Source organism: Pinus tabuliformis, chromosome X (assembly GCF_031772625.1).
Source record: "Pinus tabuliformis cultivar Carrire ecotype Pingquan chromosome X, CPIR1, whole genome shotgun sequence".
NCBI lineage: Eukaryota > Viridiplantae > Streptophyta > Pinopsida > Pinales > Pinaceae > Pinus > Pinus tabuliformis.
In genome coordinates this window covers 1,714,846,828-1,714,869,418 of record NC_142308.1, presented here as the reverse complement: position 1 = coordinate 1,714,869,418, position 22,591 = coordinate 1,714,846,828, and the positions used below count along the sequence as shown (strand labels likewise).

General features: G+C 41.4%; 1 protein-coding gene across 2 annotated transcripts in view; it reads left to right on the top strand.

The window, feature by feature from the left end:
• LOC149146605 (upstream activation factor subunit UAF30-like) overlaps window positions 1-22,591 on the top strand; it is a 198,133-nt gene that overhangs the window by 41,355 nt on the left and 134,187 nt on the right. The window contains exons 2-4 of one of the 2 annotated variants that reach the window (XM_089446785.1): window positions 13,556-13,649; window positions 13,799-13,973; window positions 14,071-14,243. In XM_089446785.1, the coding sequence (XP_089302911.1) occupies window positions 13,556-13,649; window positions 13,799-13,973; window positions 14,071-14,243 (442 nt within the window). Of the gene's footprint in view, window positions 1-13,537; window positions 13,650-13,798; window positions 13,974-14,070; window positions 14,244-22,591 lie in introns of both variants that reach the window. The other variant, XM_089446784.1, reaches the window with a different exon arrangement.

The window sequence follows — 22,591 nt, the reverse complement described above, 5'->3', positions numbered from 1 at the left end:
ACATTGCAAAGAGGTAGTGATTGCCACAGAGAGGCAACGCACAACCCTCTTGGGGAGATTTCTGTTTTGCTAGGGAAAAGGAGAAATTTTGAGCCTGAAGTTGGGCAGAGGGTTTGGAGGCAAAGAGTATCAGTTTCCCAGACAATTGTTGACGAGACAGTGAGAGGAGATGCAATTCCGATCTTGTGGGACGCAGTGACTGTGTAGAGGGAGCAAGAAGCAACTCAATTTGAGCTGAGGTTAGTCTCAAATCGCCTGTGGATTGAGGAATTTTCCTCCCTAGTTATTTTTGCCAGTTTCCCTCTATTTGGATAGCCAGTTTGGGCATCCATAGTTTGTACTCTGATTTTCACTACTGCATAATATTAAAACCCTCAGTTGCTGCACTGGTTTTCCCGAGTTGGGTTTTTTCGGGGACTTAGTCCAAAAATAATGGTGTATTTTGTGTGTGCATCTATTTCTTCCAATGCTTTTATTTCTTCCACAGTTTTTTATTTGTGAAGGTTGTAGTGTATTTAATTCGATATTTGTCGTAGCACACAACAAGTAAATTGTTTAATTGAATTAATAATTAGAGCAATTAACATCAGTTGCTGCAATAGGAGTCGGGGTTAGCCGAATTTTCACAAAGGAGCCGCAATTGATCTTTGCTAGCCTCTCCAAGGGCAATAACTAGATCAATAGAGATTTATACTTCAAATTTGCAAAGGAGACAAAGTTTCGAGGTTTTTAACCTAAGAGGTGCCTCTAGGAACATTTGCCCAATCCATCAAAGGTCAATGCATGCATTTAATCACTTATTCAAGGTCCCAGAATACTTTTGCATTATATTTAACCTACACAAGAATAAAGATAACAACATACATGTAGTTAACCAGTAAGATAACAAGAATAGCATCAAAATTTCGACTTACATGAGAGAGAGACTATATCCATTTATCAAATTCGCATTAGAGAATCTCCAAAGACAATAGTGAAATCCAAACATCATAGTGCATCAAGAAAAGCCCCAAAATTCATCCCAGCAAAAGTGCGAAAATTTCATAAGAGATAATAATCCAATCCTAGTGATGATGATCAAAATGAATCATCTCACTTCTATTTATACAATCACTAAGGAGTTCGATTTGCCTAATTTGTCCTAATTGAACCCCAAATAATAAAATAATGTTCAATATTAACATCCATTGGTGACAAGCCCACCAAGATAGCTCAATAACACAATAATAAGCCTCTCAAGAGGGTCGAATGATCAATAAAGTGAGTTGTTGGGCCTTTGAGGAGGGCTAATGAAGTCCAGAGTGTGCCATGATGTGAGAATGGACCTCAAACATAGTGGACACAGGGTTGGCCCCTTGTTATCGAAGAAAATCCTTGAGGTGCCCCCAAGTGGATCAAAAGTCCTTGTAAACCATCTATAAGGGCTCAGATAATGAAATAATCCCTCATCTAGACTCTAGATCATATGCCAAGTGTGTGGTGCATGTGTGGAGCCGGTTGGGCATGGTGAATTAGGTGCATCATCCTTGTCCAAAAGGTGGAACACGAGCAATCAATGAGTGCTACTGGGGATCCATGAAGTACTCTCTGCTATGGTGGATGCCCATGACTCTCAATGCTCAGCCTACGAGTGCCAATTTGACTCTTTGGAGGGCTAGGACCCCATTTAAGGAGACCCACCTGCAATCCTGCATAAGATCCAGTGCACCCCTTGTCCTCTAATACAACACATCATTAGAATAATCAAGTAAAAGATCTTACAAGTCATGTAATCAATGGGGCATTTCATGGTGGCATTCCCTTCCATAGTGGGCTTTGGCATGTACAAGTGTCTCCAAGCTCAATAAGGGGGTTAACCAAGGATCCTATTAGGTGGTTTCATCTTTTAAGGGTGGTGACATGTCCATGGTACATCCCTCAAGTGGTAGGTGGCAAGTGCTAAAGTAATGGAACAGAGTGGGGATTAGGGGAATCATCTAGACCACATGTTATGGTACAAGGGCAGCTATAACAAGGGAAGCCCACACCTGGGTATATGAGTGTAGGAGGGAGCAAATCATGGTACATGAGTTACCCTGACCTTTATTTTTCCGCCCTTCTTCATATACATTTTACCTTTGATTTATTTTTCTTCATAACTGTTCTAGGCTCTAGGGGATGAGAGTATATTGTGTAGTATATAGACCCCCTTAAGGTTGGGTGTCTCATCGCCCACCAGGGGTTGGGACAATCTTGTGTTCCTTGATGATGGACAGGGCTCATCTAGGGCCCATAGGAACCAGGGTGATGGCCATGGATAAGGGGCAGAGCTCATGTTTGGATTTTTCCCACTTGCTAAATTTGTATAACCCGTTCATCTTTTGCATTTTTTGGTACATTTCCGGTTGAGGGTGGCTAAATTACGGTTTTTCTTTTCTTTTTAGTTGCATCAACCTCTGGGGAATTGTTCCAAGGCCGACCCAAGGTGTGGAGAAGGGGAGGGGGAGGCTAACCCTATGTGGACCCAATGGACACATGTGGACCCAGATGGGAAAAGAGATGAATGGGGCTAAAATGAGTGGAAGGAGGGAATGTATGTGGTGTGGGCGAGTGGGACCATGCAACCAAAGTCAAGATTTCCCAAGTATTGCCAACTGTAAAGCTAGGGGTTAGTAAAGGAGATCCCATGAGACTAGGATACAAGGCTAACCATGGAATCATGCATTGGAGACAAGAGTACAGACCTATCCCACTCTTTTCGCCGAATCTCCCCACCAATCAATTCCCCAAGTGGCCATGACAAGTAAGGAAAATTACTGAACTATACCAATGAAAAGTCATACCTTCAGGTGTTGATTTGGGATAGCATCGGATGTGCTATAGCCACGAAATTTGGTGGAGAGGCTAAGGCGCATGAGATCTCCAATACCTAGAAAGGGTTTGGGCAGATTCTAAACATTTTGGGAGATATTAAAATAATTAATATTTTTAATAGAGTCCCTAAGTCTAAACTTAGGGAAATTAAAATATTAATTTGAATTAATGTAAAACTGTGTTAGAATGGTCCAAAAGTCATGGATCAAGCCAGATCTAATCTTAGCCGTTGATTAGGGACTTAATCTCGGTTGTTGATTTGTCAATGAGAAAAGTATAAGAGGGGGCTTGAGGGTCACTTGGAGAACACACCAAGAGATCAAGATTTCGACTTTCTGGGGCTGGGTTTGCTGAGAAAGTTGAGAGAGTGATCTGGAGTTGCAATTGAGGGGCGATGAATATAGAAGCAGAGAGACAGAGATAGTTCCGGGAGGATCAGCGCAGCAACCGGGAAAGTTGACGCAAAGGGCAAAAACCGAAACGGCAGGGAACAGCCGGAACTGTTGGAACAACCGGGAAAGTTGACACAGAGGGCAAAAGCTGGAACTGTCAGGACATCCGGAACTACCGAGAATTGCTAGAACTGCGGGGAAAGCTGATGCAAAGGGCAAAAGAGGCTGACGCAGTCCCTAGAGGCTGACGCTGGGGTATTTCGTGGGGCGGATTGGAGCTAAGGAGTTGCCGGAGTGTTTATCTGGGTTTTCAGTCAGATCATCTGTCTCCGAAGGAGAGGAACTACTGCTGAGATTTCTCTCTTTGGGTGAGCCAGATTTGGCACCCAGATTGTATTCTGAAACTGCTTAATAAATCAAACCCTCAGATAGCTGCACCAGTTTTCCCGCATTGGGTTTTTCCGGGGACATTAGTCCAAAAATAACAGTGTCATTTGTGTGCTTGTTTTTGTTTCCTTCAGTTGATGATCTGTAATGTGTTGAGCATGTACTTGTGTTTATTTTCAGTATTTACATGGTAAATAACTTGTTAATTAATCAGAACAAGTAGGAAGGAATAAATCAGAAAGTACATGGAGGGTTTCTAACTGTTAGACTTAGAAAATTTAACATGGTATCAGAGGGTGGTTGCAGATCACAGGAGAACTGAGGACATCATCTGAGTAGAGCAGCAGCAGCAGAAAATAGCTGTCCAGAGTGACAAAAACTGTTCCTAGCAGTAAACAGCAAGGAAAGGGTGACGCAATGCTTGTGTCATCAAGTTTGGGCCAAGAAGAGGTTGTGCAGAGGCTGAGGGAGGCAAAGACAGGCTCACGCAAAGGCTAGGAGGGCTGACGCAGTTGGCTTAGGGAGCTAGTTTGCCGGTGTTGGGACTGCACAGAGCCTAGGAGCTCTCACCTTCAGGTTGTTGGGGTTTAGGAGGCTGTGGATAAGTTGTAGAGTGGAGCTGGTGGAGTACTATTGTCAGAACAATACCTAATAGGGAAAGGCCAAGGAGGAGGGTGTTGCTACCGAGAGTTTCTGGCCGAGAAATCCAGATCAGTGGTGCGGTTGTACAGACGATCAGAGTAGGGGGCATCGCAACATCGGCAGAAGGATTTCCAGGAGGGAAATCGAGGCTCAGAGGGAGTCACATCGAGAACTTCCAGGAGGGAAGTAGAAGAGCAACGGAATGGCACTACACGAAGTAAGAGACCAGGACAGACTGGATGGAGCCTCAAACTTCGTAGTTTGGAAGGCCAAAATCTTATCCGTACTTGACAGAAATCATGTCAAGCACTTCGCCTTGAAGACGATAGCGGTCCCAGTTGACCCAGCTAACAATGACAGGTATGAGGAAGCAATGGCGAGGGCCAAGAGTATCATTCTTAATGTGGTCAAGGATCATATAGTACCACATATTGCCGAGAATAATATGGCACGGGAGATGTGGGAGGCCCTGACCAAGTTGTATCAGCATACTTCTGTGCAAAGGAAGATGCTCCTATAAAATCAGCTGCGGTCATACCAAATGCAGAAGGGAGACTAGATCGACACCTTCATCGGTCGATTGAAGGAGATCCGAGATCAACTGACTTCCATAAGGGCCACAACAAATCCAGAGTTGATGGTGAGAACAACCCTGAATGTAGTCTCAGAAGACTGGGAGGTGTTTGTCCAGAGCATACTGGGCAGGGCGACCCTTTTAGATTGGGAGGAAATGTGGTCGACTCTTCACCAAGAAGAGATCAGGAGGGTGACCAAGACAGGAAGCAGAAGCAAGGGGATCAGAATCAAGAAGGAGGAGGAGGTGGATGCTGCGCTAGCATCTGAGGGTAAGCAAGAAAAGCGAAAGAAGGACGTCTCCAAGGTCAAATGCTTCCACTGTGGGGAGTTGGGTCATTATGCGACCTAGTGTCTGAGGAAGAAGAGCAAGGGAGAGGCTTCCGAGACCAAGGCAGCGCCAGCAAGGGCAAAGAAGGAAGTGGAGACAGACGATGATTGTGCCATGAGTGCACACACACCACTTGAGCGAAAGTGGGGAGACATCGAGCTGTAGTCAAGAGGACTACAGAAGATGAGGGGCAGGATCCTCGAGGTACCAAACCTCTTGGATTATACCTGGCTACGGAAACCTCGAAGAGGAGTAGCAGGACTATCGAATGTCGGTAGAGACGGATGAGGATGGAGCGACAGAGAGAGCTACAGTGCAGGATTCCTAGGGCAATGCGAGGCTAGCAGGCTGCAACAATGCGAAGGCATGGGAGTGTTGCGCTAGTGCAGGATGGCACAAAGAGGTGTGCAACGGTGATAGATGCAAGGAGTTGTTGCAGCAGCGCAGAGATCAAAGAGGGAGCACTTGTCAGCGACAGAGGGAGCTTCAACATCGGGAGTGTCTCTAGCCTGACAGAGATTTTAGAGTTGGGAGATCAGTTACTTACTTCTCAGTAACTGAGTTGCAGTGCAACAGTTAGAAGTGGCGGTGATATGGGCAGCACGATGCAGCATGATGAGAGGGGATGCAGTGCAAACACAACAGTGGCAATGGCAGGGCCATGGGCAGCAGCACGAATGCAGAGGGAGCTGTTGTATAGATGCAGCAGTGGTAGTGGTAGAGCCATGGGTGGCAGTACAGATGATGGGTAGCAGGCCTAGCATCAGGGACCGATGTCGGATGATCAAAGTAATACTTAGTAAGGAGTATTGCTAAAGCACAGTGCTCGCTAAGAGGGAGTGTTGATTTAGGGTAGCATCGGATGTTCTCTAGCCACGAAATTTGGTGGAGAGGCTAAGGCACATGAGATCTCCAATACCCAGAAAGGGTTTGGGAAGATTCTAAACAGTTTGGGAGATATTAAAATAATTAATATTTTTAATGGAGTCTCTAAGTCTATACTTAGGGAAATTAAAATATTAATGTGAATTAATGTAAAATTGTGTTAGAATGGTCCAAAAGTCATGGATCAAGCCAGATCTAATCTTAGCTATTGATTAGGGACTTAATCTCAGCCGTTGATTTGTCAACGAGAAAAGTATAAGAGGAGGCTTGAGGGCCACTTGGAGAACACACCAAGAGATCAAGATTTCGACTTTCTGGGGCTGGGTTTGCTGAGAAAGTTGAGAAAGTGATATGGAGTTGTAGCTGAAGGGCGATGAATACAAAAGCAGAGAGGCAGAGATAGTGCCAAGAAAGCTGACGAAGATGGCAGAAGTCGGAACTGCCGGGAATAGCCGGAACTCTAGGGAATAGTCGGAACTGATGGGAACAGATGGAACAGCTGAGAAAGTTGACGCAAAGGGCAGAAGCTGGAACTGCCGAGAACAGTCGGAACTGCTAGGAACAACCGAAACTGTCGGGAACTGTCGGAACTGCCGGGAAAGTTGACGTAGAGGGCAGAAGAGTCTGACACAGTCCCTAGAGGCTGACGTTGGGGTTTTTCGTGGGGCAGATTGGAGCTGAGGAGTTGTTGGAGTGTTTATCCAGGGTTTCAGTCGAAGCATGTCTCCGAAGGAGAGGTACTACTACTGAGATTTTTCTCTGTTGGGTGAGCCAAATTTGGTACCCAGATTGTATTCTGAAACTGCTTAATAAATCAAACCCTCAGATAGCTGCACCAATTTTCCCGCATTGGGTTTTTTCGAGGACATTAGTCCAAAAATAACGATGTCATTTGTGTGCTTGTTTTTGTTTCCTTCAGTTGATGATCTGTAATGTGTTGAGCATGTACTTGTGTTTATTTTCAGTATTACATGGTAAATAACTTGTTAATTAATCAGAACAAGTAGGAACGAATAAATCAGAAAGTACATGGAGGGTTTCTAACTGTTAGACTTAGAAACTTCAACTTCAGGGTCAGGATGTCCACCTTCAAACATATGATCATAACAAGTGGGCAAGGGATCACATGGATGGCTCAGGTGGCAGAGATAATGGCACATCTAGCTATCTGGTGGTTGCAAGGGGTTGTTGGCTGCTGGCTGAGGACCAACTAGGAGAAAAAAATTCTCCTATATATACTACCGACAAGATGTGGGTAAGAATACCATATCCAAGTGAGCAACTAACGGAGTTTCAACATCCTAAATGTATAGATATAAGGAGGGAGTAATCATGGAGGCATGAGTTTCCTCATTGTTCGTCCTATTTTTTCCACTCCTCTGGTGCCCCTTTTACTTCTTTATGATTTGTTTTGATTTGGGCTCATAGTGGAGGAGCCCAAACATGCTTTTGAAATTTTCCATTACCCCTTAAGGACGAGTCAATTTATCGGTCGTCAAGTTTGAGACAATACAAGAGTTCCTTTTTATGAATGAAGCATCGTGTGCTTGAGGAACTAGGCGATGGCTAATGAGGGGTAGAGCTCATGTTAGAGTTCTGCCCATGCGCTAAACAACTGTCCCAGCCATATTTTGCATTTTATCTTTTTCTTTCATTTAGAGTTTCTTATGCTTTTATCTTTCTTTTAGCAACATCAACCTCTAGGGCTAAGTTTTCCGGTCCCAAACTCAAGGATGAGAATGAAAGGGGGCTAATACCAATGGCCAATGACCACCAACCCGAAGAATGGAGATGAATAAAGAGAAAGATAGAAATTGGTAAGTATGGAATAATCATGGACACACAACATCAATTGGAGCCTCCCCAGTAGCGCCCTTCCTAAAATCCTAAGGCCTCAGAGGAGGTTCCATTCGATTAGATTCAAGGACTAACCTCCCAGGTGAAGTGAGGAACAAGAATACAATCAAGATTGGTCAATTATCCAATTTTCCCCTTGATCCATATTAGTATGCCCATAACATTATTTGAAAGCACATGATTTCCAAATTGTTAAAGTACCTGTCGATGGATAAACCACCATCCTTGAAGAAGGGATGCCGAATGGGAGAGAGAAATATGATCGGAGTAAGAAGTGAAGGAACTTGGCATCATGTTATGTGTTGATCAGTAGGGCTGCTAGCTAGACGGCTATCCAAGGAGGAAAATTTTTCTCCTAGGGCTTACCCACTTTTTGGTGGGTAAGAAGCCACTTTTGACATAATGTATGTGTAAAATGATGCCCTTGTTTTTCCAATTGGAAACTTGTTATACCGATTGACCACCTATAACTTGACAATGCCTTCACTGTTTGGAAAAATTTCAACATGGCATGTCATTTCCTTATCAAATTGAGCATTTGGGACCAAATTGACTTTTGACTTCCAGGACCGCTTTCTTTGGAAAATGTGAACTAACTCAGAAGCTTGTAAAGTTTAATTTTTGATACTACAGTGTTGAGAACTATGTAAGGGATATTGCACCAAGGCCAAGGCCACATATGGACTCAATAGACGCATAACCATGTGGTAAGACATACATGCAACTGGACGCAGGTTGACTTGCCCATACACCGATGATTAACCCTACATAAGACAAGGTTCCTGTAAACCATGAGTCCCAAATAAGCCCATCCAAGGCACTACAATCCTATCCAAGACAAAAATAACTAAAGATACACCTAAAGGGATAGACCATGGCCAACCAGAAACAAGGTCTAGAACATACAATACAAGGCCTCACATGGTAGTTACAACTTACAAGGCTTTAACCTTTGATCTTGGGCTTACAATAGTGATAAATGCTCTTAAAAATTGTATGTATATCCCTACCTGTGTTATAAGAACCGGACTGGAACCAACGAAACTATCCAGTACGACTGGTTTGAGCCCTAAACCAGCCCGGTCAAGGCTTTAGAACCATAATAGGTCAGTTTGCTATTGAACTAGCCTATTTCACCGAACCGGCCACAGGACTAGTTCCGTGCGGTTTGTACCTTCCCGGGTCAGAGTAAAAATTTGCTTGTTTTTTTTTTGGTTTTTTATTTTTTTCATATGGTTGGCCCACTTCTAATTCTCCCCTAGGCTAGCCTAATATTCAAGCCTATGGCCCTCAACCTAATATTCAAGCCTATGGTCCTATTATTGCTAGCAATTCATGGTAATGTTAAATTCTTGAAGTAAAAGTGACTTAGGATGACTCAATGTTTGATAGTGGTTCCAACCTCATTGGATTTCATATAGAGAAAGTGGAAACTTGTTATACCTTTTGACATAATGTATGTCTAAAACTACCCAACAATGCCCTTGTTTTTCCAATCGGAAATTTGTTATACCTATTAACCACCTATAACTTGACAATGCCTTCATTGTCTGGAAAAATTTCAACATGGCATGTCATTTCCTCATCAAATTGAGCATTTGGGACCAAATTGACTTTTTGACTTCCAGGACCGCTTGCTTTGGGAAATGTGAACTAACTGTTAAAATTGGAAACTAGGGCCAAACTCCATGTGGGTCATCTTATTTATGGCAGCTGATATTTTTGTTGGATTCCTCTTGTCGAGAGGTGTAGGATTGATCTACCGATCATCTGATTCCGACATGTATTCATGGAGATATGAATTTATTTGTATTTCTTGACAATTTGTCAAGGTCAACGAACATGTAAAATAGTGTTTCACACCCCCAGCTAAACCTCAACGTGGGATATAAATAAAGGAGATCTTGAGGCATTAGATCACTCATCTCATCCACACATATCTTCTCTCTCCTTTTCTCTTGGGTATACGAAGGAATGAGGACGCAGCTAGGGCATCATTGTGAGAGGGCGCAGTTAGGGCAGCAAGGAAGCAGGAAGGTGCAACAATCTTGTTTGGGGTGTTTTAGGTCTGCATTGACCAACATATTGCCTCCATTGACTGCGGTTTTGAGTGGGCAGCCTCTCCTAGGCTTGGGACAGCTTGCATTGACTTGTTGGAGGGCACATTTATGGAAGTGTTCACAGGTTAGGGCTGGCTGTAGTATGCTGTAGCATTCACTGCTGTTTTGACCATCTTACATTGACTGTTTTGGGCTGCCATTACTGCTGTTGGAGACCGAGTTCTCCTAGGTTGTCTTGAGGACATTTTGGGAGCTGATTGATCACCTTTGCTATTGTTGTTCAAGGGTTTCATTACTACTGTTGTAAATCACAGATTTGTGATATTGTACTATCTCTCTCTCTGCTGAATTATTGAAGAATATAGAAGAATTGATCAAAGGGTTTCCCCGCATTGGGGTTTGTCCCTGGCTAGCACCACATCTTGTGTCTCTTTTCTTGGCTTGTCTTCTGTTGATTTCATTTATGTTCTATCAACATTTTACTTTCATGTTAATGTAATTGCTATACTGGAAATTGATATTGGGCTAATAAGAAGAATTGAAGTAAATTGCTCTTAGCATAGAACATACCATAATTTAACACTAACTCAAAAGCGTGTAAAGTTTAATTTTTGATACTACCGTGTTGAGAACTACTTGAGGGAGACTGCACCAAGGCCAAAGCCACATATGGACTCAATAGACACACAACCATGTGGTAAGACATATGTGCAACTGGACGCAGGTTGACTTGCCCGTACACCGATGATTACCCCTACATAAGACAACGTTCTTGTAAACCATGGGTGCCAAATAAGCCCATCCAAGGCACTACAATCCTATCCAGGACAAAAATAACTAAAAATACACATAAAGGGACCAACCATGGCCAGCCAAAAACAAGGTCTAGAACACACAATACAAGGCCTCACATGGTAGTTACAAGGCTTTAACCTTTGATCTTGGACTTACAATAGTGATAAATGCTCTTAAAAAGTGTATGTATATCCCTGCCTGTGCTATAAGAACTGGACCGGAACCAACGAAACTAGCCAGTACGACTAGTTTGGGCCCTAAACCAGTCCGGTCAAGGCTTTAGAACTAGAATATGCCAATTTGGTACTGAGCTAGCCTATTTCACTGAACCGGCTGGTTCGATGCAGTTTGTACCTTCTCGGGTCAGAGTAAAAATTTGCCTATTTTTTTTTTGGGTTTTTGATTTTTTCATTTGGTTGGCCGACTTCTAATTCTTCCCTAGGCTAGCCTAATATTCAACCCTATGGTCCTATTATTGCCAGCAATTCATGGTAATGTTAAATTCTTAAAGTAAAAGTGACTTAGGATGACTCAAAATGTTTGATAGTGGTTCCAACCTCATTGGATTTCATACAGAGAAAGTAGAATTTTAGATTTCACTCAAAATCTAGCAAACTTAACAATTTTTCAGGATTTCAGGATTGCGGGGATTGCAATGTTTCCATTAGATTTTGTCATGTACGAGGGTAAGGAACTGGTACTTAATAAAGAACATCAATCCCTTGATGTACTTTGATGTTAGTGGCATTGGTTGTCAAACTCCTCTATCATGACTACTAAAAATGTACCCATCACTCAAACAAAATCTTGACTTGACATGCTACGTTTTTTCTATCTTATTTTAATGCTTAGAGGGTTATATTGATGACGAAGATCCCAATATAGGCAATGATTTTGATGATATGTAGGTATTTGTTGTAGGCTTGTAGCATGGTTTTTTTTGGATGCTAGAGGCCATCTAGAGCCTATTTGTTGATGTATTTTCGGTTTAGGGATGGATTGCACTCAATGCTATTTTGGTTATGTGCACCCTTACATGCTATATAAATGAGAATTTTTGCTTATTTGTGTATAAATGGTTTGGATTCATATGGATGCACATGTATATATATGTTTTTCTTTAAAATTTGAAAATTTTATGTGTTTTTGGTCAACTGGTTTTTTGATCTGTTTTTTTACTAGTTCCGGTTCGGTTCCGACTGGTTCCTAGTCCACAAGTTTTTTCGGTTTGATCACCGGTTCGGTTCTGATAACATTGACCCCAGCTGACATGAGGGGTAATAGGTCTCAGTGTGCAGAAAAATCACGCTAACATCTTTCTCATCTGTTCTCAAAAAATCATTGTCAAACAACGTTAAAATGAACAAATGAACGATCTCAGTTTAATAGGGGAAGAAGTGAGTCCATTCAGTCAGACCAGGTTGAGTCTCATCGGACAGCTGGTTTGATGGAGTCCAATCAGACTCGGCTAGGTGTGACTGCGTTTGACGTATGAATATAATTTTCTTGTTTAATAGATCACTTGCAGTTAGTATCAATTGGGGTGCACCAAAATTTCTGGGTTGACAAAAAATTGCGGAAGAAAGTAATGAGAATGAGATTTCTCAAAACTTGATTATGAATGATCAAGCGCACATTACCATTTGGAATATCAAATTGACCACATTTTTTGGAAGGTGTTTGTGTACACTATGGCCTCCTAAGAAGCACACATTTTCTGTTGTGGGTGCAGATCATGAGATAGTAAATTTGGAGATCCATCTCTTCCTTTTGTTACGATTTTATCTATCACTTTATGCTCTTATTGGTGCCATAGCTATAATTTATGACAATCATAGTTGTCATCTTTTTTACATGGCATAGTGTACTTTACCTGGAAAAACAATGAAAGAACAGGATATGGTGCACTTAAAACTTGGCAAGTGAGAGCATTAGTATGGGTGAATGAAGAACAAATTGGAAAGCATGCTAGCTTCCCTCATGCCATTGTCCATCAGCTAGTGATATTGATTCATTGCGCGCACATTTGTAGCAGTATTTCAAATAATATTGGCATACTGAATTGGCATTTGTTTGCTTTTGCATTGTATTTGCCACCTTACGAAACATGATTATACTCTAATAAAGGGGCTCTAACTTCCATAATTAATGGCATGAGCTATCCATATGCATCAGGAGGTCCTTCTGTTGCAGCTCGTGAAGAGGGTTAAATTTTAAGTCCTGTTAAAAGATTTTATTTTTTACAACTTACCACCAACTTGCTAAATTGTCAGTGATGTGTTTGATAGTTATATTTCAAATTATTTTTGGCTCTGTCAAAGTGATCTAAAACTAACTAATTTTTCATTGACAGAATCCTCCATATTGAATGTCATTTTTTATATAAATTTAGGACATACGAAAACTCATTTTTTAGTTATTGTTCTATTTTAATGAGTTAGAATTTTATAAAATTTCGAGAAAAATATGGTATTGAAGTGTAACTGTCTCTATGTTGACTTAGCATTGAAGTCTCATATAAATTATTGACCGAACAACTTTTGTTTATGTATCTGCTATTCAACACAATACATATATTAAATTTTGGGTTTTAGCGTTTTTTTCTTACCTTAGTTTTGCACTTATTTTAGAGTGAATTCTTTCAAGTGGAACTAGAAGTGCCGTGGATGTTATTAATCAGCCTAATTATGGATGCTCAATTAAATGCCAATTAAAAACATTTTCTCTGATTTAGACACTTTTTCCAATTTATTGATCTGCAGTACACTTCCTGAAGGCAGGAAAAGAGGAAGACCAGGAGGCCTTAATAAAATTTGTAATGTTTCACCAGAGTTGCAGGCTATTGTTGGTGAACCAGCATTGCCTCGAACCCAGGTGCTTGCAAAAAATTAATACATAGAACCTGAGTAGTACTTCAGAGATCATTTAGCTAACTTCAAGTTGGTTTTGAAGCCTGGTTTTGCTATAACATGCTTGTTGCAATATTTTCATGCTTATTTATATGCATTTGTATACTGTTCCAGATTGTGAAGCAATTGTGGACATACATTCGGGCAAATAACTTGCAAGATCCAAGTAACAAAAGAAATATCATTTGCAATGATGCATTACGTATGGTCTTTGACACCGATTCAACTGACATGTTCCAGATGAACAAGTTGCTAGCCAAACATATATGGGCACTTGATTCTAGAGATGGTAAGACTGTAAATCTGTATGTTTCCCTGTGAAGAATTTTAAAAATCTTTAAGGATATTCCCTCAACAAGTGTTGAAATGATTCTGCTGCTGTGCAGATGGTTCAGAGCCAAATGCAAAAAGGATGGCAAATAGCAATACCAGTGGCCCTGCTTCACCTGTTTCAATCTCAGACTCCCTTGCTTCCTTTTTGGGTACTAGGAATTTTGAGACGTCCCATGAACAGATTGTAAAGTGTTTGTCAGATTACATCAAAGAAAATGAATTGCAGGTTAGTTTCTCAGCCTAGCACTAAGAAGGGAAAAATAGGGGTCAAAACATTTGCACTGATGCCTTTGAACTAGGATTTTTCTATTATTAATTTTGTCTTTGTTAATATTCTGAATACTAGATCTGATTTAAATCCCAAGTCATTTTTATAACCCATCAATTTATTTAAGCTAGTAAATCATTTTCTGAAATTATTAAATAAAATACATTGGTATTTTTATCAGTAAAATTTGACAACAGAACCACTAGGAAATCAATCACACAGCAGAAAATATAAAACCTTTAATTTATCCTTCACTTTTATTTCTCAGAATAAATAAGGGCCCCCTTACGGGGAAAATGGCCCACAGAGAACTACAATTTTTTTACAATAATAGAACTTGGAAAACTCGGCTCCCTGAATTTTTGATCTGCACCTTTTGCTGGCTCCTCCTCGTTTGGCCCTCCAGAAGTTGACCTCCACTCACACGTGCGGCCTCGGCCTTTATTAGCCGTCACATGTGTGGCCTGGGTGCTAAACCTCTTGCATGTGCAGACCATAAACACTGTTCCTGTCATAGGTGCAGCCTTCCTTGTGCACCCCTTGGCTCGTGCGACCTCCTTGGAGATGATCTTGATAACAAGTGCAGCCCTCTACAAAATTCTGGTGCTCAATCACTCATATGGCCTTGGTCTCCACTGATTTCCAATTTTCTCTTCTCTGGAATTTTCAGCTGCAAGCTTTTCCTTCTTTTCAGTGTTTGGTTTCTCACTCCTCTGTTGAGAAAATTTCTCTCTCAAATCTGCAAATCACTTGCAATTGTGTTGTATCTTCCTCCTCTCAGACTGTCTTTATAATTCTTCATTGAGCTTGATCTCAAACCTTAATCTCCAAAGTGATTGATGGTTAGGATTAAATTCTAACCCACTTCAGATCAATGGTCGAGATTAGCTCTATATCATTAAAGTGAATAATTTACTTTTCCTGAGAAAACCTTAGTCCAATAGCCAACATTAATCAATTAATCAGTCAATGTGTTTTTTCTAAGTTAGACTTGGGAAAAAGATCATAATAGACACTCAACATGAGCAAGCTCCTGTGAAGGTCTTTGACTACTCCTGATTCCTGCCTGCATGCTTGACAATTAGGCTGTGTAGAACTACTTGTCTGTTGCTACAATCATCAACAATCTTACTTTTTGTTCATTTGAGTGTCGGAGGGACTCTGCATTATGGGGGAATCATTTACTGTCTGGTTTCTCTTCAGTTACCATGTTGCTCAATTAGTTGGTATTATAGTTTAGCTGCATTTGCATTTAGGCCTTTGAACTACGATTTTTCAATTATTAAATGTCTTATTTTTTGTTTGTTTGAGGGGTAGGAGGCACTCTGCAATATGGAGGAATCATTTACAGTCTGGTTTGAATTCAGTTACCATGTTGCTCGGTTGGTATCAGAGTTCGGCTGCATTTGCATTGAGGCCTTTGAACTAGAATTTTTCTATTATCAAATTTATCTTACTTTTTGTTTGCTTGAGGGGGGTAGGAGGGACTCTGCATTAGAGAGTAATCATTTACTGTCTGGTTTGTCATCAGTCACCATATTTCTCAGTTAGTTGGTATTAGAGTTTAGCTGTTGCTTTGTCAGTTTTCCAATTGACAGCCATGCCATCTGGTGCTTTAATTTAATAGGTTGGGACTTTTTGTTGCGATAAAGTGTTTTTACTTGGAGAAGTTTGCAATCAGATTGCAATAAAAGTGAGCTGGTGATAGGGCATGCCCCGGCCATGTGGTATCATGTTGTAATTTAAAATGTTTTGAATATTTCATTGTAATAATGCAATATCATAGTTAAATTTACAACCAATAATAAAATTGCTCAGGTACTGGCAGGAAACAAAAAATGGGTCCCCAGTAAGGAGGGCCAGGGTAGTGTGTTTTCTTAGTTAAATTCAGGAGGGGTAAGCACAATGATCAGATTCAGGAGACCTTCAATAAAGGTGGTTTGCATGGCTTGTCTCAGCAAACTCGCACATGTCATGGGCAAAATATTACAGGAACTACTGAAGCTCATCCACAGGAGCCTGCAGCTGCTTAATAGGTTAGCATATCCAGCTCACCTTTTTCCAATGTTCTGCCTATCTCCTTTTTAGGGGCTCCTTCCTCCTTGGATGTCTCCCCAGCCAAAGAGATTTCAGTCCAAAATTCTTTTGTAGTTCTGAAGTAGGGACTTGACATGCGTTGCTTAGGAAGTTGCAACTCTCGGCTTGGATTGTTACGGGAGACTTAGGGATGACATACATGCCATCATGACATGCACTATGGATGATATTCATTTGGATGTACTCCTTTGCAAAGTTAAAGAAGGTTCATGGTTGTAAATTGTGATTGCTAATGGAAAATTGGAATGGGGAATATGTTGCTACTGATCATGAGGGAAAATGGGGGGGCTATTTGTGTTGTTGCTTCATGGTTAGTCCTACATATTCTTACTAGAGGAGTGGACCCCATGTTTTTGTGTTGTTGGATGACTATGATGCTATCAAGAAGGGTGTGAGGTTTTATTCAATTTATACCCCTGAAGGATCCAATTGGGTAAACACATGTGGCATTGGTTGGCATAGGCACTCCCCCCTTGTTGATTGGGTCACTGGGGGCTTTTCAACATGGTCGACTGGGATGATGGTTGTGTTAGAGAGCATGAAATAGAGATTTGTGGTGATCAGAGGTGGGCTAGGAATCATTGTAAAAGATCGTTGTGCATCTTAAATATTGTATGAGGCCTAAAGAATCTTGCATGGGAAGACTGATACACATGGTTTAATTAATGGAATGGTGCTCATTGATATGAGCTCGGTTGGACAACTTTTCTTCCCTCTGTTTTTCTTCTACAAACAAATGTTTAGACCATGTTTCAGTTTGACATGACTACCATTGGTTTTCATCACTCCTCCATCTCAACTTGGTTGCATATTGGTAGTCATAGTCCAAATGAGGTTCAATCCTTATTAAGCTCAATGTATCTTTGCTCAAGTTTGAAGATCGTTGGAATGTGGTTCCAAAAGTCTATTCTTTGGTCACCAGCCCCATAGGGGAGATTCAATGGATCTCTTGGTGGGAGAAAATGATTCTCCACATGACCAAATTTCTATGAGGGTGGGATAGGTTGGTAGTTAGACTCAGGAAACAAAAACCAAGTATGGAATCGCACTTAGGTTTCTCAACCAAATATTGGAGGTGGACCCCTTTAATAAGTTGTGTTAGTAGGAGGTTAGTGCATTAGAATTACCAATATAGGGGCTTAGCAAGCATAAGGCTAAAGGGGCTAGTATTCAGGGGCATATGCACTAGTTGGCCAAGGGCGATGCACCTATTGAATTTTCCAACACCTAAAGTGTGAAAATTCCTAGATCTAACAATCTCAGGAATCCTACTGCAACCAACTGAATCTACTTCACCTAAATCGTAAATTACATTACAAACTTATTTCAGATTTCTTCGTGAAACATTGAAGTAAATTACTGAAGCAACCTACACCTAATTAAATATGATTCTGAAACATAGAAATTGAGCAAGGAAATACAAACACATAGGACACTGTTATTTTTGGACAAATGTCCTCGGAAAATCCCAACTTGGGAAAACCAGTGTAAAGTGAGGGTTTTATTTTATTATGCAGTAGTGAAATCTGAGTACCTCTATGGATGCCCAATTGGCAATCCAAACACTAAGAAAATATGGCAGAGATATTGCCTAAGCAAGCCCGACACTTGTGTTGCCTGCACTCGTGTTCCTGCACTTGCGCGTTCCTACACTTGCACTTTCCTGCACGTGCGTTCCTGTAATCACGTGTTCTTGCACTCGTGCATTCCTACACTTGCGAGTTCCTGCACTCGCGCGTTCCTGCACTAGCAAGTTCCTGCACTCACGTGTTCCTGCACTCGCGAGTTCCTGCACTAGGAATAAGTCAACCTCTTGCTATTTCCTCTCCGGATCTGGAAATCTTCCTTCGGATCATTGTCCCCACCCCTCTACTGCAAAAGATCTCTTAGATCAGAATTTCCTCCTGAGAACTTCTCACTTCAGAAATTCGATCTCTTGATCTCTCAATGTGTTTTCCAAATGACCTTCAAACCCCTTCTTATATCTTCGTGTTGGACAACCAATGACCTAGATTAACTCCTAATCAAAGGCTCAGATCGTTTTGACTTTATCTCTGTCTTTTTCTAGAAGTTTCACCCACAGTTAGATTAATAGTAAATAACCATTAATATTTTAATTTTCCTAAGTTTAGACTTAGGAACCTCATTAAAAACATTAATTATTTTAATAAGATTGCCTTTGGGTGGAATTTCCCAAAACGGTTTATGGATTCTTTGGAATGCATGTGCCCAAGCATTCCTGCAAAATTTGAGGCTTAGAGCACATCCGATGCTACTCCAAATCAACACTCCCTCTTAGCGAGGAATGTGCTCTAGCAATATACTGCTACTGCATACTGCTCTGATTCTGAAGCATGGTCCTCTGCACTGCTGATGTTTGACATGTTTTCCACCAACTACTGCGTTGTTGCTCCTACTGTACTGCTACCTTTGACATTGCCACGCCAATGCTACATCTGTACTACACCTCCTTCTCAAATGCTACTAGCACTACCACTATTAACATTGCATCCGTACCGCAACTTAGTTGTTGAGAGAAGCAAATGAAAACACCCAAACTGGATAAGTATCCCATGGATACACCTTGGTGCTGAAAGCCTGACTGCTGCTAGACCCACGTTGTCTTCTGAAGCCACTGCACTGCTGAAGCTCTGCATTGTGCCTCCACGCAATGTTGCCTCTCTGCTCTGCGCTGCTCACGTTTTGGTGCTACTAACTACTGCATTTGTCGAATCAACACTCCACGGCACCAATTGAGAACTCGTCCATCCCGCTACTACTGATCATGGGCTCCCGTAGCAAGGTGATGATCCAAGAGGTGGGCTCCTCAAGGATCCTGCCCATCTGTAGCTCTATCAAACTACAATTCTAAATCAGCCCACCTCCCTCCTGGAGGTATCTTGGCTATCATGGAAAACTCATCTGCTTGTTCGATCTTTGCGGCTGCAACGTTAGGATCGCGCTTCTCATCCTTGTCTTTTTACTTCAAGGGACACTGGGATGCATAGTGGTCCATCTCGCTACATCTGAAACACTTCATCTTGGACACGTCCTTCTTTTGTCTATGTTGCCCCTGCTGCCCCTTCAATGCAAGGGCTGCATTATCCTCCTCCTCTACTTTGGGCTTCGACCCACTGCTGCTACTGCTTCCGTCAATTTTGAGTAGGTCTCTCCTCAGCTCTTCTTGTTTTAGAGCTGCCCACTTCTCATCCCAATTAGGAAATGTTGCTCTGCCCAAGATACTCTGGACAAAAACTTGCCACTCATCCAAGATAGAATTTAGTGTCAGTCTCACTAACTCCGAATTGTGAGGTGTATGCCCCGCAACCGACAACTCATCGTGGGTCTCCTTCAACTTTGTGAGGAATGGATCCACACGTTCTCCCATCTGCATCTACGCAGATCTCAACTTCTGTTCCAGTTACATCTTCCGTTGCTTAGAAGATCCTTGATACAATGTGGCCAAAGCATCCCACATCTCCTTAGCAGTTGCTCTGCTAGCAACGTGGCACACCATGTGATCCTTGACTCCATCCATGATCATCCTCTTGGCGTTTGCCATTTCATCTTTGTACTTCTTCAACGGATCTGCATTTGCAGGGACAACTACCACACTATCAACATACATCTTGAGGGCATGCTCATCTAGAAGGAAGGGCATTCTAGCCTTCCAGATGACGTAGTTGGAAGCTCTGTCCAACCTGTCCTAATCCCTCAAGCCACTCATTGTCATATCCTCCGAAAATTGTCGAACAACTCCCTCTTTCTTCTTACTGCGTAGCTTCTAGGCTGGTTTATGCACTCCGTAATGGAGTTGGTAAGTCTGTTTCTCAGCAAATGAGAAATACTAATTTCCTTGGCAAGAAATCATTGAGGAACTATTCCCTCACTATGGGATCTGCTTCCTTTTTCTGATGGCTTTTCTACCCAACACTCAGCTTGTAGAAAACTGCGTCCCTCTAGCTCTGCGCTGATGCTCTGCATGGTTCCCTTTGCCTTGGCAAATTCTCAATCCAACAATCTTACCTCTCTGTCAGCTCACTCAGAGAAAGACACCCACGAAAATATAGCCCTCCTGGCTAGAACTACGCAATCCCTCAGGGGATTCAAATTGCTGCTTGCTGTAGGGAGTTGGCCCTTGTTCAGTGCTAGATCTTCTCTTCCTATTTCACTTCAACAACTCCAATTCCATTTGAAAATTCCTAGATCTAACAATCTCAGGAATCCTACTTTAACCAATTGAATCTACTTCACCTAGATCATAAATTACATTACAAACTTATTTCAGATTTCTTCTTGCAACATTGAAGTAAATTACTGAAGTAGCCTACACCAAATTAAATATGATTTTGAAACATAGAAACTGAGCAAGGAAATACAAACACATAGGACACCGTTTTTTTGGACAAATGTCCTCGGAAAAACCCAACTTGGGAAAACTGGTGCCGCAGTGAGGGTTTTATTTTACTATGCAGCAGTGAAATTTGAGTACATCTATGGATGCCCAACTGGCAATCCAAACAGCAAGAAAATCTGGCACAAATATTCCCTAAGCAACCCTGACACTCGTGCGTTCCTGCACTTGCACGTTCCTAGACTCGTGTTCCTACACTCGTGCGTTCCTTCACTTGCGAGTTCCTGCACTCATGCGTTCCTGCACTCGCGCGTTCCTGCATTCTCGCATTTTGCACTGGGAATAACTCAGCCTCTTGCTACTGCCTCTCTGGATCTGGAAATCTTCCTTCGGATCACTATCCCTACCCCTCTATTGCAAAAGATCTCTTCGATCAGAATTTCCTCCTGAGAACTTCTCACTTTAGAAATTCGATCTCTTGATCTCTCGGTGTGTTTTCCAAATGACCCTCAAACCCCTTCTTATATCTTCCTATTGGACAACCAACGACCTAGATTAACTCCTAATCAAAGGCTTAGATCATTTTGACTTGATCTCCGTCTTTTTCTAGAAGTTTCACCCACAATTAGATTAATGCCCATTAATATTTTAATTTTCTTAAGTTTAGACTTAGGAACCTCATTAAAAATATTAATTATTTTAATAAGATCGTCTCTGGGTGGAATTTCCCAAAACTGTTTATGGGTTCTTTGGAATGCATGTGCCCAAGCCTCCCTGCAAAATTTGAGGCTTAGAGCACATCTGATGCTACCCATAATCAACATAAAGCACAAACACAAACCTAAGAGAATCTTATCCTTACAAACCTTATTGGTAACCTCATTGAAGATGAATTAAAAATCCAATAGATATTTGAAGATTGCTTTCAAAGAATTTGACTTCTATAGGATCTAACCCATTGCAAGATGTTGCTATGTAGCTTGTCCAATAGGTTAATCCCCAAAGAGTGGAAGCCCTTGATAGGAATTCTCTCTCTAGAGATAGTGAGATGGATAAATTGTAGGTGGTCATGAATGAACTCAAGAAAGGAAATTACCAAGTGCTAATGGTTTTTCATTGAATTTTGTAAACATATGTGGTCTATGATGGCTCTTGCTTATTTGAAAATGTGCTAAGAATCTATTAAGGGGGGTGTGATAGGGGAGTTGATTAATGCATGGCTCATAAAACTTATTTGTAAAGGTTTTAAAAGAGATTTGGTAGGTAGATGGCATCCAATCACCTTAATGAATGTCTCATATAATATTCTAGCAAAATCTCTAGCCAAGAGGATTATGTTGTTGTTGGCTAGGATAGTTTGCAAGGAGTAGAAGGGTTTTTATTACGGGTAGCTTTATCCTAGATAATCTTATAACTACATGGGAAGGCCTTGAGTGGGTACCAAGAGACTAGGAAAAAGCCCTCCTTTTAAAAATTGATTTTGATACAGCTTATGATAGAATTGAATGGGACTTCATCTTCAACATGTTGGATTGGTTGAGATTTGGTTCTGTGTATGATCAATTTGTAGAGATACTCTTATTGCAGGCCTCTTTGAGAGTCAATATGAATAGTGTGCTATTCGAGTCTATCTTGTTGTAGTGCTCCCGTTGATAGGGGTTTCCTTTGGCATTGTTAGCCACCAACTCATGGGTAACCCCAAGAGATACTTTTCCTTATTTTGATCCAACTTTCCAGCCAACAACCCCACTTTGATCCATAAATAGCCACTCTTAGTTTCCTCTCAGCCACTCTTTGGTCAATTTTTCTTTCATCTAGCTAGTTCACTTGATGAAGGCGGGTCTTCAAATATGAG